Consider the following 18,978-nt stretch of genomic DNA (forward strand, 5'->3'; position numbering starts at 1 on the left):
GTTTATGTGTGTGTGTTTAGGAGTTTACAAGAGTTCATATAATTATATGCACATTTAGTCAACTAGAGAATTTAGTTGAAAGTTCCCTAATTCTGAATTAAAAATAGATAAATAAATTCCTTTTTGATTCCTCTTTATTTACTGAAATTTAGTCTTGGGCATTTCTTGGTTTCCAACTATAGTTAGTGAGTCAGTTTTTTTTTTCTATTTACTTCTTTATTACATTAAAAAGTATTAACCCTGACTGAATCGAATTTTAATTAAAATAATTATTCTCCAATAAAACCGAACATGTTATAGAAGTGTAATGATGGAACATTTGACAATTTCAATATGTATTATGAATATTTAAAAAAATCTACAAACAAAATGAATTAATATCAACGTATTCTGAGATGTATTGTACATAGATTTTACACTAAAAAGCTTCATCATTATGATTGTTGCCTAGAAGGTCTGTCTGGATCTGATGTGTTGGGTCCTCAGTCTATTCATGGCTGCTTTCATTTCCTGGTTCCTCAGAGTGTAAATAATGGGGTTCAGTAAGGGTGTGATAACGAGTAAAACACAGAAAGAAATTTATCCACTGAAGAGCTACTGAATGGCCAAGCATAAATGAAGATGCATGGTCCAAAGAACAGGGTGACCACACTAATGTGAGCAGACAGTGTGGACAGAGCCTTGGAGAGTCCACCAGAGGATCGACGTCGGACACTTACCAGAATGACAGTGTAGGAAATGAGCAAGAGTATGAAGCAGATGAAAGACAGCAGGCCACTGTCAGCAGTTACCAGTAACTCCAGAACATAGGTCTCCATGCAGGCAAGTTTTAGAACTAGAGGAAGGTCACAAAAAATATTGTCCACTCTATTGGGGCCACAGAAAGTTAAGGTGATAGTAAAAACCATCTGGCTCATGGGATGCACAAAACTGACAGCCCATGATAGCAGCACAGAGCCCACGAGGACCCGGCGATTCATGATGGATGTGTAATGAAGAGGTTTGCATATTGCAATGTACCAATCAACAGCTATGACTATGAGAAGAGTCATCTCACTGCCACCTAAAAGGTGGAGGAAGAACATCTGAGCCATACAGCCCCACAAAGAAATAGTTTTATTCTCCCTGAGGAAATCTGTGACCATCTTAGGGGTTGCGATTGTGGAAATCGACATATCCAGGAAGGACAGATTTCCAAGGAGGAAGTACATTGGCGTGGAGTACAGAAGTGAGTCAAAGGTTACGGTGACCACGATGAGAAGGTTTCCTGCCACAGTCACTGCATAGGCCAACAAAAATATGAAAAAAAAGAAATTCTCAAGTTCCTGAGTGTTGGTGAGACCTAACAATACAAACTCAGATGTTGACCTATTCATTATATCCATCTACTCTATGTAGGGGTTTTCAGAAAGTCGTTAAAATGTAGAAAATCTGGAAAAAGTGGTAATTTAACCTGTGATAGTTTTGAAGCTATAGACATATAGAAAGTATTTGATTCCTATAGAAAGAGAAAAAAATGAACATTTCAGAAAAATACATTTAATTTATTAATTCAAGCAACATTCACATTACCAAATTTATTTTCAGCCAGAAAGGCACAAAAGATAAGAAAGTCATTGTAAAAATTTGTAAACACAGTTTGCAGGCATAGAGTGCATCTCCACAGTGATTTGCTGTTTCTGTCATGAGTTTGTGTTTATGAACCATGAGTTCAATAGGCCAATACGTAAAAGAGCCAAATGACCCTTAGTCAAATGATTTAGTTCAAGTGAGTAGTAATATAGTTGTGTAACTCTGTGGTGCTGGTGACTCGTATTTGATTTTTGCCTCTTTCGCTCTCCCTAATTTAAAATACTCAGGTGCACGGAAGTTGTTATATTTTTCAGCAAATTGCTTTAGCGTAATTTCCCTATCAGCTATACTGTATTATCACCCCTCTCTCTCTCCTTTTAAAGATTTTATTATCTATTATTTATTTGTCAGAGGGAAAGAGAGAGAGAGAGACAGAGAGAGAAAGAGCGAGCACAGACACAGGCTCCCTGCTCAGCAAGGAGCCTGATGCAGGACTCGATCCCAGAACCCGGGGATCATGAACTGAGCCCAAGGCAGAAGTTAACCAACTGGCCACCCAGGCATCCCTCCCCTCTCTTTTATCCTAAAGAGGTGTACCAGTGATTTCACTTATTCCTTATTATAATAAATTATAATAAAACAACCTTCCTAGGAAGTTTCCAGACAAGACCATAAATGTTTCTCAGTGTCCAGGTTTCTTTCTTTACTTCTTTCTCTCTCTTTCTCTCTCCCTCCCATCTTTCCTTCCTCACTCCTTCTCTTCCTTCTTTTATACTTTCTTCCTTCCTTATTTCTTTTATTCTTCTTTCTTCATTCCTCCCCTCATCTCCTTGTCCTCTTCCTCCTTCTTCTGAATAGTGCTGTGTATCTCATACTTTGATTTCTGAACAAAACTCGTGACCTCCACTGTTGAGCCTTTTTGCCTGTTTTCCTGAATCTATTGTTGCCGGGTTCTTGACTAGAATTTTCTTTCTTGTTCCTTTACATTGTGTATATAGATGGTCTCTGAACAACCAACAAACATTTGACTAATAGTTTTTATGTTTCCTTGGCTCCTAAATGCTTATCATCTTTGTACCCAGTGCTTTCCTCTGACACAGTATCACACTTGCATGCAGACTGACTCAACTCTTATTTTGGCTCATACAGCCTTGACACTTGTACTCTGTATGTGTTTCCACATTGACCTGATATTGTTGGCTAACTTTTATCTACTTTTCATTATGATTTAGATCTTTTGGTCCTAGGTTTTCTGTTTTGTTTTGTTTTGTTTTTGTTTTTGTTTTTTCCTTTCTTTCCTTCCTTTAAAAAAAAAAAAACACTGTTAGTGAGTACACCAAACACACAGATCCAGACTCATACCTATGCAGTCATAGAAGCACATACTTAAACCATGTTCTAGTCCTGAAGCACCAAAACAGAGTGTGGAAAATCTGCTCTGAATTTCCATTTTTTTGGCTTAATAGTTAATGAAGTATTCAGAGGTTATTGTTTAGCTTAACTATCAGAATTTTAAAAAAACTGAATCAAGAATGAAGATTTAAATTCTAGTCCTGGCCTCAGCATTTACTAAGGAAATGTACTCGTAGCTTTTGAACATTGATTTACTTTTCCATAAAAATGAAATGATACCTACACTACTACCTCACATATTGTTATGAGACCCCAGGGTAACATATACGGAATATATTTGTGTGTTTCATTGACTACATATAGCTCTTATGTATGTGCATTCACATAATTCTATCTTTAGCATTATCTCATTTTCTTATGATGTAAGGATACTCAAATCAGTAAGAACCAGAGAAGAATTTTACTATGGAAGACTTGGTAAACAAGACAGTGTTAATGAAAGCATTTTTCTCTATGAAATATAAATTGTATAATTACCTAGTTGTCTTCATTATTAAGATTTAATATTATCATTGGTATATATTTCATGCAGTAATTGAGTCTACATACTGGTTATGCATAGCTTTGAACTATGCAGCCCTCAGTCTCAAAATACTAACAAGAGAGAATCTTGAGAATTATAAAAGTAATTTTTTAGTTTAATTTGTAAAATTGGAAAATTAAAAGCAAAATTTATATTTATTAATTTAACCTTTTTTGAAAATTTATAAGCCCCTTCATAAAATATTTTTTTAATAATTTTTTATTATATTATGTTAGTCACCATACAGTACATCCCCGGTTGCTGATGCAAGGCTCGATGATTCATTAGTTGCATATAACACCCAGTGCACCATGCAATATGTGCCCTCCTCACTCACTACCCATCACCGGTCTATCCCATTCCCCCACCCCCCTCCCCTCTGAGGCCCTCAGTTTGTTTCTCATAGTCCATAGTCTCTCATGTTTCATGCCTCCGTCTGATTATCCCCCCTTTCTTTATCCCTTTCTTCCCCTACTGATCATCCTAGTTCTTATGTTCCATAGATGAGAGAAATCATATGATAGTTGTCTTTCTCTGCTTGACTTATTTCACTTAGCATTATCTCCTCCAGTGCCGTCCATGTTGCAGCAAATGTTGAGAACTCGTTCTTTCTGAAAGCTGATTAATATTCCATTGTATATATGGACCACAACTTCTTAATCCAGTCATCTGTTGCAGGGCATCTCGGTCCCTTCCACGATTTAGCTATTGTGGACATTGCTGCTATGAACATTGGGGTGCATATGGCCCTTCTCTTTACTACGTCTGTATCTTTGGGGTAAACACCCAGGAGTGCAATGGCTGGATCATAGGGTAGCTCAATTTTTAACTTTTTAAGGGACCTCCACACTGTTTTCCAGAGTGGCTGTACCAACTTGCATTCCCACCAACAATGTAGGAAGGATCCCCTTTTTCCATATCCTCTCCAACAATTGTTGTTTCTTGCCTTGTCTATTTTTTTCCATTTTAACTGGCGTAAGGTGGTATCTCAGTGTGGTTTTGATTTGAATTTCATTGATGGCTAATGATTTTGAACATTTTTTCATGTGTCTGTTAGCCATTTGTATGTCTTCATTGGAAAAGTGTCTGTTCATATCTTCTGCCCATTTTTTGATTTGTTTATTTGTTTCTCGTGAATTGAGTTTGAGAAGTTCTTTGTAGATCTTGGATACCAGTCCTTTATCTGTAGTGTCATTTGCAAATATATTCTCCCATTCCGTGGGCTGCCTCTTAGTTTTTCTGACTGTTTCCTTGGATGTGCAGAAACTTTTAATCTTGATGAAGTCCCATAAATTCATTTTATCTTTTGTTTCTCTTGCCTTTGGGGATGTATCATGAAAAAGGTTGCTTTGGCAGATGTCGTAGAGGTTGCTGCCTATGTTCTCCTCTAGAATTTTGATGGATTCCTGTCTCACATCGAGGTCTTTCATCCATTTGGAGTTTATTTTTGTGTATGGTGTGAGAGAGTGGTCAAGTTTCATTCTTTTGCATGTAGCTGTCCAATTTTCCCAAGACCATTTATTGAAGAGACTGTCTTTTTCCCACCGGATGTTTTTTCCTGCTTTATCAAAGATTAGTTGCCCAAAGAGCCGAGGGTCCATTTCTGGGTTCTCTGTTCTGTTCCATTGGTCTATGTGTCTGTTTTTGTGCCAGTACCATGCTGTCTTTGTGATCACCGCTTTGTAGTACAGCTCGAAATCCGGCATTGTGATGCCCCCAGCTTTGTTTTTCCTTTTCAACAGTTCCTTGGAGATTCGGGGCCTTTTCTCTTTCCATACAAATTTAAGGTCTATTTGTTCCAGTTCTTTGAAAAATGTCATTGGTATTTTGATCAGGATAGCATTGAAAGTGTAGATTGCTCTGGGTAGCATGGACATTTTAACTATATTAATTCTTCTGAACCATGAGCATGGAATATCTTTCCATCTTTTTATGTCTTCCTCAATGTCTTTCAAGAGTGATTTATAGTTTCTAGAATATAGGTCCTTTACGTCTCTGGTTAAGTTAATTCCAAGGTAACGTATGGTTTTTGGTGTTATTGTAAATGGGATGGATTCCCTAATTTCTCTTTCTTCGGTCTTGTTATTCGCGTATAGAAATGCAATTGATTTCTGAGCATTAATTTTGTATCCCGCCACGTTACAGAATTGCTCTATAACTTATAAAGTTTGGGAATGGCTTCTTTTGGGTTTTCCATATAGAGTATCATGTCATCTGCGAAGTGTCATTTTGACATCTTCTTGCCGATTTGAATACCTTTGATCCCTTTTTGTCGACTGAATGCTGTTGCAAGGACTTCTAGTACTATGTTGAATAATAGTGGCGAGAGTGGGCATCCTTGTCGAGTTCCTGATCTTAAGGGAAAGGCTTTCAGCTTTTCCCCATTGAGAATAATATTTGCTGTAGGCTTTTCATAGATGGCTTTTATGAGATTGAGAAATATACCCTCTATTCCTACACTCTGAAGGGTTTTAATCAGGAAAGGATGCTGTATTTTGTCAAATGCTTTTTCTGCATCAATTGAGAGGATCATATGGTTCCTGAGTCTTTTCTTGTTGATATGATGTATCACGCTGATCGATTTGCGAATGTTGAACCACACTTGCATCCCAGGTATGAATCCCACTTGGTCATGGTGGATAATCCTTTTAATGTACTGTTGGATTCTATTAGCAAGGATCTTGTTGAGGATTTTGGCGTCCATATTCATTAGGGAAATCGGTCTGTAATTCTCTTTTTTGAGGGGGTCTTTTCCTGGTTTGGGGATCAAGGTAATATTGGCCTCATAGAATGTGTTTGGTAGCTTTCCTTCTGTTTCTATATTTTGAAATAGCTTTAGGAGAATAGGTATTATTTCTTCTTTGAATGTTTGGTAGAATTCCCCAGGAAAACCTTCCGGGCCTGGAGTTTTACTATTTGGAAGGTTGTTTATCACTGACTCAATTTCTTCATAATTAATTGGCCTGTTTATGAAATCAATTTCTTCCGGTTTCAATCTAGGTAGTTTATAGGTTTCCAGGAAGGATTCCAATCTTCCAGATTGCTTAGTTTATTGGCATATAGCTGTTGATAAAAATTTCTAATAATCCTTCCAATTTCAATGGTGTTCGTCGTGACCTCTCTTTTTTCATTCATAATTTTAATAATCTGGGACCTTTCTCTATTCTTTTGGATAAGTCTTGCCAGTGGTCTGTCAATTTTATTGATTCTCTCCAAGAACCAGCTTCTAGTCCTGTTGATCTGCTCTACTGTACTTCTGGTTTCTGATTGATTGATTTCTGCTCTAATTTTGGTCAACTGCTTCCTCGTGCGTGGATTAGGCCTGTCCTTCTCTGTTGCTGTTCCAGCTTCTTGAGGTGAGAATATAAAAACTGCATTTTAGATTTTTCTATTCTGTTGAGTGAGGCTTGGATGGCTATGTATTTCCCCCTTAGGACTGCCTTTGCAGTATCCCATAGGTTTTGGACTGTTGTATTTTCATTCTCATTGGTCTCCATAAATTGTTTAAATTGATTTTTGATTTCCTGGTTTATCGAGTCATTCCTGAGCAGGATGGTTCTTAGTCTCCAAGTGTTTGAGTTTCTTCCAAATTTTTCCTTGTGGTTGAGTTCCAATTTCAGAGCGTTGTGGTCTGAGAATATGCAGGGGATAATTTCAATCTTTTGGTATCGGTTGAGACCTGTTTTGTGTCCCAGAACATGGTCTATTCTTGAAAATGTTCCATGGGCATTAGAATAGAATGAGTATTCTTTGGTTCTGGGGTGTAGTGTTCTATATATATCTATGAAGTCCAACTCATCGAGTATGGCATTCAAAGCCTTTGATTCTTTGCTTAGTTTTTGCCAGGGTGTTCTGTCTATTTCTGATAGTGGAGTGTTGAGGTCCCCTACTATTAATGTATTTTTATCTATATGTCTCTTTATTCTGGTTAAGAGTTGGCTTGTGTATCTTGCTGCTACCCTGTTGGGGGCATATACATTTATAATTGTCATATCCACTTGTTGAATACTTCCTTTAAGAATAATATAGTGCCCTTCTGCGTCTCTAACTATAGTCTGTAGTTTAAAATTCAATTTATCTGATATGAGAATTGCTACCCCAGCTTTCTTTTGAGGTCCATTTGCATGAAAGATGGGACTCCATCCCCTTATTCTCAGTCTGAATGCATCTTTGGGTTTGAAATGAGTCTCTTGTAGACAGTCATTTCTTTTTATCCAATCTGCAGCCCAGATGGGAGCATTCAAACCATTCACATTGGCACTAAGAACTGAGAGATATGATTTTAATGATGCCATATTGCTAGTAAAGTCTTTGTATCGGTTGTGACTTTATTTTGTGTATCACTCTTGGGGCCTTTTTACCTTTATAGAACCCCCCTTAATATCTCCTGTAGGGCTGGTTTCGTGGTTACAAAATTGGTTAATGACTGGCGATTCTGAAATGTCTTTATTTCTCCATCAATTCTGTATGACAGCCTTGCTGGATAAAGGATCCTTGGCTGCATGTTTTTCTCTGAAAGAGCTTTAAAAATGCTCCCCCAACCCTTTCTCTCATTCCAGGTCTGTGTAGACAGGTCTGACGTAATTCTGATGCCTTTGCCTTGGTACATGAGAAATTTCTTTGCCCTGGCCACTTTCAATACTGCATCCTTGGATCTAATATTTGCGAAATGCACTATGACGTGACGTGGCGTAGGTTTGTCGTGGTTGAGATTGGGAGGGGTTCTCTCTGCCTCTTGGACATGAATGTTTGTTTCCCTTGCTAGATTAGGGAAGTATTCAGCTACAATTTCTTCAAATATCTCTTCTAGACCTCTGTTTTTCTCCACCCCCTCGGGGATGCCGATGATTCTAACATTGGATCGTTTCATTGAGTCAGTAATCTCCCGTAACCTACATTCGTGGGCGTGGATTTTTTTAAGACCATCTTCTATTTTCGTTTTTTCCTCTATTAACCCATCCTCCAATTCACTAACCCTTTCCTCTGATTTGGTGACCTGGCCGTCAGAGCCTCTAGTTTTGACTGCATTTGGCTCATAGAATTTTTAATTTCTGTCAAATTCGCTCTCACTTCTGTCCTTAGGGATTCTATATTCTCAGTAACCTTTTTGTTAATACTTTTTTCAATTCCACTCATCATTTTGACCATCATGACTCTGAATTCCATTTCTGATAATTTGGTTACATCCATATCCATTATTTGTGTGGCAGAGGCCACAGACTCACTGTCTTTCTTTGCTGGGGGGGGGGCTTCTCCTTCTTGTCATTCTGATGAGGAGAGTTTGCGGGGTTGTCCGGAGCCCAAATTATTGACTGGGTCTCAGGCCGTGCCCCTTGTTTTATAGGGATCTTAGGGACGTGGCCTTCTTCTTTAAAGATTTTATTTATTTATTTATTTATGTATTTATTTATTTATTTGAGAGAGAGAGACAGACAGCAAGAAGGGGAACAGAAGCAGGGGAGTGGGAGAGGAAGAAGCAGGCTCCCAGTGGAGGAGCCCGATGAGGGACTCCTCTCCGGAATGCCGGGATCACGCCCTAAGCTGAAGACAGGCACTCAATGACTGCGACACCCAGGCGCCCCGGGATGTGGGCTTCTTGATTTTTCAGCCTGCCTTCTGTGTTCTGGGCGAGGGGCCTGCCACGCCGATACTCAGGTAACCCTGTTTGGGTAGAGTTTCCGTGTTCCCTGCGAGGGGGGATGGGGATGGGCATGCTGTGAGCTGGTATTTCCAGGCTTTTGTTCTCTGGTGGCTTTCCCTGGCGGTCTGTTATGCCTCTTCTGAAAGTCAGAGCAGCAGAGGCTGAATTGTCACAGAACAGAGGGATTGCGGCCCGTTCTCCACTGATGTTCTGCCCACTTTAACTCCGTTACTGTTGGTGCTGCTCAACCCTGCAGCGTCCCGAGATGTGCGCCCCACACCCGGCGTCCCAGCCTTCATTTCCAGGGCCGGCGCGTCTCTGTTTTGTGTTTCTAACGCCGCCAGCCGCCAGCTGCCCCTGCGCACTCCCGGATCTCCGGGTCTCAGTCTATGCCCGGTGAGCACACCTGGATTCCTGAGTTCCGTGAGAAGCCTGGTGGCGCGCGCACCCGGTTCAGGGTCTCAGTCTGCTGTTTCTCGGGTGTTGACCCTGAGTCCGCCCGCTCCCCCATGCAGGTGGCCCGCCAGCCACCAGCCGACCTGCACACGCTCCGGAAGCTCCCGGTCTCAGTCTGGATCCCGTGAGCACACTGGGATTCCGGTGTCCGTGAGATGCCTGGTGGCACCCGCTCCCGGCTCACCGGTCTCAGTCCGCTCTCTCGCGGGTGCCGTCCGTGAGTCCACCTGCTCCCCCGTGCAGGTGGCTGCTGCTTCCCGGCGCCCGAACGCGGCGGCTCCCTCCCCCTTCCGTTTTTCTTCTGATATCTGTGCGCAGTTTCACGGCTCCCTGCTTCATACCTCAATACTCAGCGCTGGAGATGTTCATTTGTAGAGATCCAGATGTATCTTCCTGTGTCTCAGGCTGATTCCGTGGTTGTTTAGGCTGGTCTGGTACCTATCCAGCTGGACTCGGGGGACTGGCTCCCCTTCATAAAATATATCCAGCAGATAGATGGATCCAATTCTGTTATGATAGGTGAAATCATTCATTATGACAGCTTGAGATTTCTTTTATTGAAGTGTACAGTTGCAGTTTGTTATTAATACTGATATTTAAACCTACCGGTTCTAGCTGAGGAGTGGTCTCTTCAAAGATGCAGACACTGTGTCATCCTGTATATATATTATCTTTCTTTACCCCCTTGAATATATATGACAGTCATCTGCAGGTGAAAAAAAAGACAAGAATCATATACATAAGGTGCTGACTGGTGATCAACCCCCAAAGGGAATTATTAAAATAAACATGCTAGTGTTCCCTCGAGTTCAGAACAGGGACTTACTCTCTCATTATTTAAGTGGATTGTGAATTCACCAAGAGTATCAGCCGTGTGAACTTTCTCTAGTAAGTGCTTTGCACTAACTCAAGTGTTTTGGTTGGGCAGTGATGAGCACATTTATAGAAAATGGATCTATTATAGATGATAGACTTGAGGAAATTATAATTCTATCAATTTGATTACATCAGTCTGGATATTTATGATTAATTTGATAATCGAATGCATTTATTCAAGTAAAATTAGAATAGTGCCCACACTGAACAAGGCATAGAAGGAACTTCATGGTATAGACCTGTTAACAGAGCCAAATCTCCTTTTATCATGTAAAGGGAAGAGAGAGAGAGAGCAGAGAACTTGAGGGAGCAAGCAGGGGAGTCTTTCACCATGGTAACCAATAAATGAGTAATGTTAATCAATAAATGATTACTTAGTGGATTTTTGCAATCAACCATTCTAAAGATACAGAATTCTGTTAGCCCTTTATAATTCTATAGAACTTTGTGATGACTCAAAAATATTAAGAAAGATCTGTAGCAAAACCTTTATAAAACAATGCAGTTAAGCAAGTAAAATTCTGAAAGCTAACAGCCTAACAGTATATGATTGCAGATGAGTTCATATGCTACAGAAATTTTTCTATATTTACTCTTATATATGACTTTTCCATGTTGCTCTGATTAAAATCCTCTTGAAAAGGTTACAAGAAAGTGAGGGTAGTAAATATATGATAAGTGTGGTGCCACATTCATTTCCAAAGCCCATAGCAGACATTGTTAATAGATTTCTCATACTTTTTAATTGAACCCCAGAATTTTTTAAAAATTTGGTTCCTTATATAGCCGCTAGCAAGTAGAATTGCCACAAAAAATAAGCCTTTTAAAAATATTTATGGATGGGGTCCTTGGGTGGCTCAGTCAGTGAAGCATCTGCCTTCAACTCAGGTCATGATCCCAGGGTCCTAGAATCCAGCCCCATATTGGGCTCCCCACTCAGCAGGGAGTCTGCCTCTCCCTCCCCCTCTAGCTCTGCCAGTCCCCCCCCAACTCCTGCACTCTCTCTCTCTCTCCATCAAATAAATAAAAAAATAAAATAAAAACAATATTTATGGTGAGGAAATATATACCATGGTTTGTGTGGCATTTGAAGAGATGTTTGCAAGAAGAAGATTCTTAAATATAGAAATCAGAAAGATAATATTAGAACAATATTGGGAACTCTGACCCAATTACCGAAACCAGTTGGTAAGGATGGTACACATATAATTTTTTAGAAGAAAGCTGAACTGTTAGGAACACATGGTCTAGGCCAAATCAAAGTAGGGCAAATATACTTAAAAAGGGGATAAGGAGGGAAAATATGTAAGTTTGATATAGTAAAGTTTTGCACAGTAAATGACACCATCAGCAATACAAAAAGGTAACCTACTGAATATTTGGGAGTGATGGATCCAAGAAGGGGTTAATATCCAAAATATATAAAGAATTTCTACAGCTCAACACCAAAAAAACCCAAACAATCCAATTAAAAATAGGCAAAGGACCTGAATACACATTTTTCCAAAGAAAAATTGTTAACAGGCTCATGCAAAGATGCCTGAAATGATTAATCATCAGGGAAATGCAAATCAAAACCACAATGGTGTATCACCTTACACCTGTCAGAATGGCTAGAATCAAAAAGACAAGACATTATAAGTGTTGATGAGGACTTAAAGTTGTGCTCTGTTGATGGAACTGTAATTGGTATAGCCACTGTGGAAAACAGTATGGAGATTCGTCAAAAAATTAAAAGTAGAATTATAATATGATCCAGTAATTCCACTGCTTGTTATTTAACCAAAGAAAGTGAAAGCACTGATTTGAAAAGATATATGCACCCCTACATATACTGCAACATTATTTACAACAGCCAAGATATGGAAGCAACCAGTGTCCATCACTAAATGAATGGATAAGGAAGGTATAGATTAGATACAGATGTAGATGTAGATGTAGATATAGATATAGATAAATAGATAGATAGATAGATGATAGATAGATAGATAGATAGATAGATAGATAGATAGATAGATAGATAATGGAATATTACTCAGCCATAAAAGAGAATGAATTCTTGCTATTTGCAACAGCATGAATGGACCTAGAGGGTATTATGTTAAGTGAAATGAGACTCAGACAGAGACAAATACCATATAATTTCACTTATAGGTGGAATCTAAAAAACGAATTAAAAAATAAAAAAGCAGAATTAGACATATAAATACAGAGAACAAACTGATGGTTGCCAGAGGTGAGGCAGGTGGGGAAATGGGAAAAATAGGTAAAGGTGAGTGGGAGATACAAGCATATAGTTAGGGAAAGAACAAGTCACAGGAATAAGAAGCACAGCATAAGGAATATAGTCAGTAATATTATAGTAATTTTTATGATGACAGATGGAGCTACACTTCCGGTGAGCATAGTATAATGTATAAATTTCTCAAATCACAATGTTGTATACCTGAAACTAACGTAATATGTATTTCAACTATACTCAAAAAATTTCATCATAAAAAAGCAAAAAAATATTAAAATTTTTTTTAAACTGAGACATTTTAAAAATTTTAAAAAGACATCAAAAGAGATGATCCCCAAGATGTTCAAATAATTTTAGGTTTTCAATTTGCCTTTGAAAGTCTTTACAGTTTTCACAAACTCATGTATTATTACTATTATTTAATATTTAAATATTGTTTTATTCAATATTATTGTATTATTTAATAAATTCAGGCTTACTATCTGAAATAGTCCACTATTTCCTCTGCTTTTACTTTTGCTACATTATGTTCTCTATTTAAGAGGACAGAGCTATACCAAACTGTAATATATGGGATCCCAACTTTCCCTTTATCAAAACACATTAATGGCTTTATATTGACAATAAAAAGGAATCCACTAGTCTGAAAACTCTGGTCCTTTCCTTTCTACAAAGTCTCAGCATAGATCTTCTCTCTTTTGTTGATCAATCTCCTTCACCAAGGTCTCTCTTTAATACTAACATAAACTCTTTCTCACTTAACAATGTCTAGGTACACTGACCTCTTGCCTGGAATACTCTTTTCCCTGCCTAAATGTCTAATTCTAGAGCTTTCTTAATGTGTTAGTATAAATGTCTCCCCTTAAAGTGATCTTCTGAGACCACCACGCCTAACATAGATCCCTCCCCTTGGTTACTGTCTCTGGAACAGGGACTAGGTCTGTATCTATAACCATGTGATAGATACAGTGGTTGGTACCTAGTAAATATTTTTTTAATGTTTCACGAATGATGGAATTCAGTTGAAAAAGTATTGTGTGTCCATGTGATCTGGTAAAGCAAGCTGCACTGAGCAGTTCATGGTTTTAATCTTTAATATTTCAGTTATATTGATTCTGTGAAAATTATTTGAGTACTCAAAGATATGTTGGAAATATTTATTTTTAGGCATATTTTTACCTTCTACTAAATATACAGTGTATTGAGGCTATCCAGTGAGAAAGTATTCTTACCCTCAATCAAATCACAACCACTCTATGAAGTTCCATACGGTTGCCAAATATTGATAGACATTTGAACACCTATTAAGTTAATATAACTTTAGAAATAAAAATTGATACTAAATACCATCTAGTGTGCTATCTTACTAAAGTTACCTATTTTTCCATACTGAGCAATTAAAACTTTATAAAATTTTTGTAAGACATACACTTATGTATTTTAAATGTTCATCAGGGTTGTTTCTCTGAATTCTTTCTTTTTTTTTTTTTAAGATTTTATTCATTTGAGAGAGAGAGCACAAGTGGAGGGGAGACAAAGGGAAACAGCAGAAGGAGAGGGAGAAGCACACTCCCCGCTGAGCATGGAGCCTGATGCAGGGCTCAATCCCAGGACTCTGGGATCATGATCTGAGCCAAAGGCAGATGCTCAACCATCTGAGCCAGCCGGGCACCCCTGTTTCTCTGAATTCTAAGACAAGGAAGTAATTAAGGCACACTTATTTATGTGTTGAATCTGTGCTGTGAACATTTTCCATTAGATTTTTAGTAAAACTGACCTTAATAATTGCATGGATTTTGAGGGAGGAAAATAGATAGTATTTAATATTTTCATTTTAATTATTCCAATAAATATGTAAGACTGTAAACCCCCAAATAGCAGAGACCACAAACAATCAGTTGTTGTAGACATTACTTAGTAAGTGAGCCAAGAACCAAGATGCTGGCTGCTGAGTCTCTTAATGGCTGCTTTCATTTCCTGATTCCTCAGAGTATAAATAATTGGATTAAGGAGGGGGGTGATTATAGAGTAAAACACAGAAAGAAAATTATCTACAGAGTAACTATTGAATGGGAAAGCATAGATAAAGATAGTGGGACCAAAGAAGAGAGTGACCACAGTGATGTGAGCAGATAGTGTGGACACTGCCTTGGAGGATGCACTGGAGGAGTGCTGCCAGATGGTGACCAACATGATAACGTAGGACATGAGCAAGAGAATGAAGCAGACCAGGGACAGGAGTCCACTGTTGGCAATCACCAACAGTTCTAGGATATAGGTGTCCATGCAGACAAGCTTGATGACAAGGGGAAGGTCACAGAAAATGCTGTCCACAACATTAGGACCACAGAAAGGTAAACCTGCAGTGAAAACCATCTGGCTTGTGGTATGTGTGAACCCAATTGCCCACGAGAGCAGTAGAAACACAATGAGCACTCTGCGATTCATGATGGTCTTATAGTGCAAGGGTTTGCATATTGCAACATACCTATCCATGGCCATAGCTATCAGAAGAGACATCTCTCCACCCCCAAAGAAGTGTACAAAAAACATCTGGGCCATGCAGCCCCACAAGGAAATGGTCTTGCGTTTTCTAAGGAAGTCTGCAATCACTTTGGGAGTCGTAGCAGAAGAAAGACACAAGTCAAAAAATGATAAATTTGCCAGAAAGAAATACATGGGGGAGTGAAGATGGTTATCTACTATCACAGAGATCACAATGAGGAGGTTTCCTACTATGATGGCTACATAGACAAGAAGGAAGATTGCAAAAAAGAATATTTGAATTTCTTGAGAATTGGAAAGTCCCAGCAAGATGAACTCAGAAACACTTGATCTGTTGTTCGGGAGATCATTCATCCTTTTGTATGAGTTCATCAGAGGTTGCCTAGAAGAGGGGAAAAGCACACAGGATGTCATAGGGACTGACAAGTCAATAAACCTGATCTTTACTTACATGTCTCATATGCAGGCAAACAGTCCTTTTGGTAATATCTCCTGTATTTTGCAGGAGATATTTCACAAGACCACATGACAGTAGAAAGTGTGGAGGGAATGGAGCCAACTAAATGAAATGTGCGTGTTGATTAGTAGGGGCAAGGTCAGTTGGACATTTGAGAAAACCTCTCCCTTCTTGTTCAGCTGCAGATCAGACTGTATGTGAACACAGCTTATTAGAATGATAGAAAAGAGTTTTCAAAGGCATCCACAAAATAGATTTCTATCTTTTTCAGGAAGTGCATTTACTAACACATTTTTGTGACATTCTCAGTATGCACTAAAAAGTTTCCCATATTAGGGGCACCTGGGTGGCTCCGTCAGTTAAGCATCCAGCTCTTGGTTTCAGCTCAGGTCATGATCTCATGAATGGTGGGATTGAGCCCCTTGGAGGCTTGCACTGAGCCAATGGAGTCATCTTCAAATTCTTTCTCCCTCTCCCTCCCCCTGTGCTCATCCTCTGTCTCTCAAACAAATAAAATCTTTAAAAAAGTTTGCCACATTAAATAGTGCTGAAATCACAAAATCTGCATTATGCATCTTAAAAAGAACTGATTACAAACCATGAGCATATTGTGGTTAGAAGGTTGAATATGGAGACAGTTATATTATTAACTGAGATTAAAGCCTATTACTTTAGGCTTTAATGAGGAAAGATTAAGGTTTTTAGAATTGAATGACCCACATTGACTCTCAAAACTACTGATGTTCATCTACATGTCCCTTCAGTTCATTTGCTCAGACATCAAGTGTATCCCATCTGTGCGTTCTTATCCACTGTTGCAAAATTGGATCAAATAACCATTTTTATCTGATATTTGTTTTAAGTTGCATTTTTTCATATATAGGAGTATATACAAACACCTAAATCACTATTATTAAGACTAGTGAAGTTTACCATTGTAGTCTTGTTCCACTTTCCTCCATTAGTGAGGGGTAACGAGTAAGGTGAATCATTTACCTTTGTAAACATGACTTTAAAAATTTTTAAATATGATGTATTGTTTGAAGAGAGTACCATCTTTGGTTACTTAGCCTCCTTGGACCTATCCACCCTCGCAATTATTTTCCTGAAAATTCTTTTAACCTTTAACATCGTCAAGGATGGGAAAAAGTCATAGATATTATGTTACTGCCTAAGGTGAATTCTGCTAAGCGAAATGAACTATTAAAAAATGCACACATTTAAAGGGAATAGGTCAGTGCTCAATTTATATAAATTCACTTGTTTAAGCCCTTCCTAATTTTCTTGATTTTAGCTCTATTTTTCAAGTTTTATTCCAGGCTTGTTGTTCATCTCCAGTCCTTTCCTTGCTACTTTGAGAGCCTAGACCCAGACGTAATGCAGATTGTCAGAAAAGAAAATAGAATATATATGGTTTTGGGGTGCATTTTAAACTTTTAGTTACACAGTTCAAATTTGAAAAAAATATAGTATGTTTAGGTAACCATAATAAGCACTTAGTCATATTCTCTTATATATATATAGTTACTATCACTAAGACACACAGTTATTGTAAATGGCCCATAATCTCCCATTATGTTTGACACCATCATTCAGAGTAGCATAAAAACTTCCTTCTTTCACAAGGTAATAGAACTGGAAATGGAAATCCTTGTTAGTTCTCATTCACAGATGTGAATGTGTATTTCTTTTTTGTGCTTCATACCCTTGCTGTAAGATAATGATCTTACCTAAGCTATGGCTCCTGGACCTTTTGTATTTGTCTGACGTATGAAGTAAATACATTTGCAGGTGCACATGGATCTGGCAGAGATAGAGTCCTAGATAAGATGCTTCCTCTAAATTTTTTTTCAGCTTAAAAGTGTTTACTTGCCCATTTTCAGACTGTTGCCATAGGAAAGTTGAATTTTCTCATACGTTTTTCTAATAATTTCTAACAAGTATTATGATAGCATCAATATTTTATGAGTGGTGATATTCTATGATTTTCAAAGTCATGAATCAAGCACTTTATCCTTGCATTTCTATCATTTATCTCTCTTTTAAGATAATTGCATTTATAAAAACAATAAAGGAACTTTCTCAATCTTTCTGCTACATATAATTCAAAGAATATTATCATTTAATCTGATAAGGATAGCCAAACAATTTGATTTCTAGATTTCTTTTCTCTAAGCACAATTTAGTTGGCCTGGATTGCTGGGACTATTATCTTAATTTCCTGTAATCATTGGTATAGTGTTTCTGAATCTTGTATTTTTTCCATTTCTAACAAAATCAGGTATATTCTAGTTTAATTTTCCCCTTTCAGCCCTCCCTTCAGTTATCTTTTTGGCATTTGTACTTATCACTTATGGACACATTTAAGGTTATTAATGAAAATAATGAGATAGATGTGGTATGTACGGTAGAGTAACAGGTCAAGATTATGTAACCTACCAGTTTGCAGTTGGACTTCAGAAGTAACATCAGTATGAAATGGATGCTTAATCTTTCTCATCCAGTGATTTTATTTTCTGCTCTGAACTTCAAAAGACAGCAGTATATCAATGTATCCCTTGGTAGAAGGCACAAAGGAGAAACTCATTTGATTGTTTTAGATTCCTCAGAGACTACTAGTAAAAAAGTAATTGGGATGTTAAAATACACTTTTGACATTACAGAAATGAGACACCATTTTTCATCCGTAAAATTGATAATACTTTAAAGACAATTTTCAATACTCAGATGAGCAGTGGAGAGATAGGACTAGAGTTGAATTATGAGAATTTTGTATGATGTTCATTCTTTTGTTGTAGTTTGTTTTCTATAGTAGACATTGATAAATATGATATTTAGGAAAATATATTCTAGATTATTTTAATTCTAAATTTTATTAAGGCTGAAATTTTCACATTTAAACTCTAATCTGTCTAGAATTTATTGATAAATAATGTGAGATAATTTTTCATCTTTGCAATTAAATAATAATTCATTTCACTAAGAATTTGTTATGCTTTCTTTATAACCTTTTAAATTTGCCAATAGATCAGGCTCTTCTTCAGGTGTGCTCATTTACTTTTTTTTCCCCCCTGATAGTTTTTGAGGAGGTGCTACGTATTTTACTACTCATTATGTTTACAGTGTATTTCATGTATGGAAGGGCAAGTTTGCTCCCACCGCTTTATTCATTCACAGTTTTCTTGGGTAGTTTCATATGTTTTTATTCTAAATTAGATTTATTTTCTAATGTTAAAACAAGCTCCACTGATATTTTGATATCACAACATTAAACTTATAAGAAAGGTAGAAAA

At 37.7% G+C, this 18,978-nt stretch overlaps 2 protein-coding genes across 2 annotated transcripts; both read right to left on the minus strand.

Annotated features, from left to right (window-relative positions):
• Nucleotides 1-447: 447 nt before the first annotated feature.
• Nucleotides 448-1,385, minus strand: LOC123784860 (olfactory receptor 4K13-like). Its single transcript, XM_045786364.2, is given in 2 exon segments — nucleotides 448-560; nucleotides 563-1,385. Coding segments are annotated over 2 exon segments (936 nt in total).
• Nucleotides 1,386-14,637: 13,252 nt separating this feature from the next.
• On the minus strand, nucleotides 14,638-15,582 carry LOC123786349 (olfactory receptor 4K13-like). The gene has a single exon (XM_045788580.2). The coding sequence runs from the start codon at nucleotides 15,580-15,582 to the stop codon at nucleotides 14,638-14,640; it is 945 nt and encodes a 314-aa protein (XP_045644536.2).
• Between the last annotated feature and the right edge of the window lie 3,396 nt (nucleotides 15,583-18,978).

Source organism: Ursus americanus, chromosome 34, assembly GCF_024610735.1.
Source record: "Ursus americanus isolate L20-20 chromosome 34, mUrsAme1.1.p, whole genome shotgun sequence".
In the NCBI taxonomy this organism is placed as follows: Eukaryota; Metazoa; Chordata; class Mammalia; order Carnivora; family Ursidae; genus Ursus; species Ursus americanus.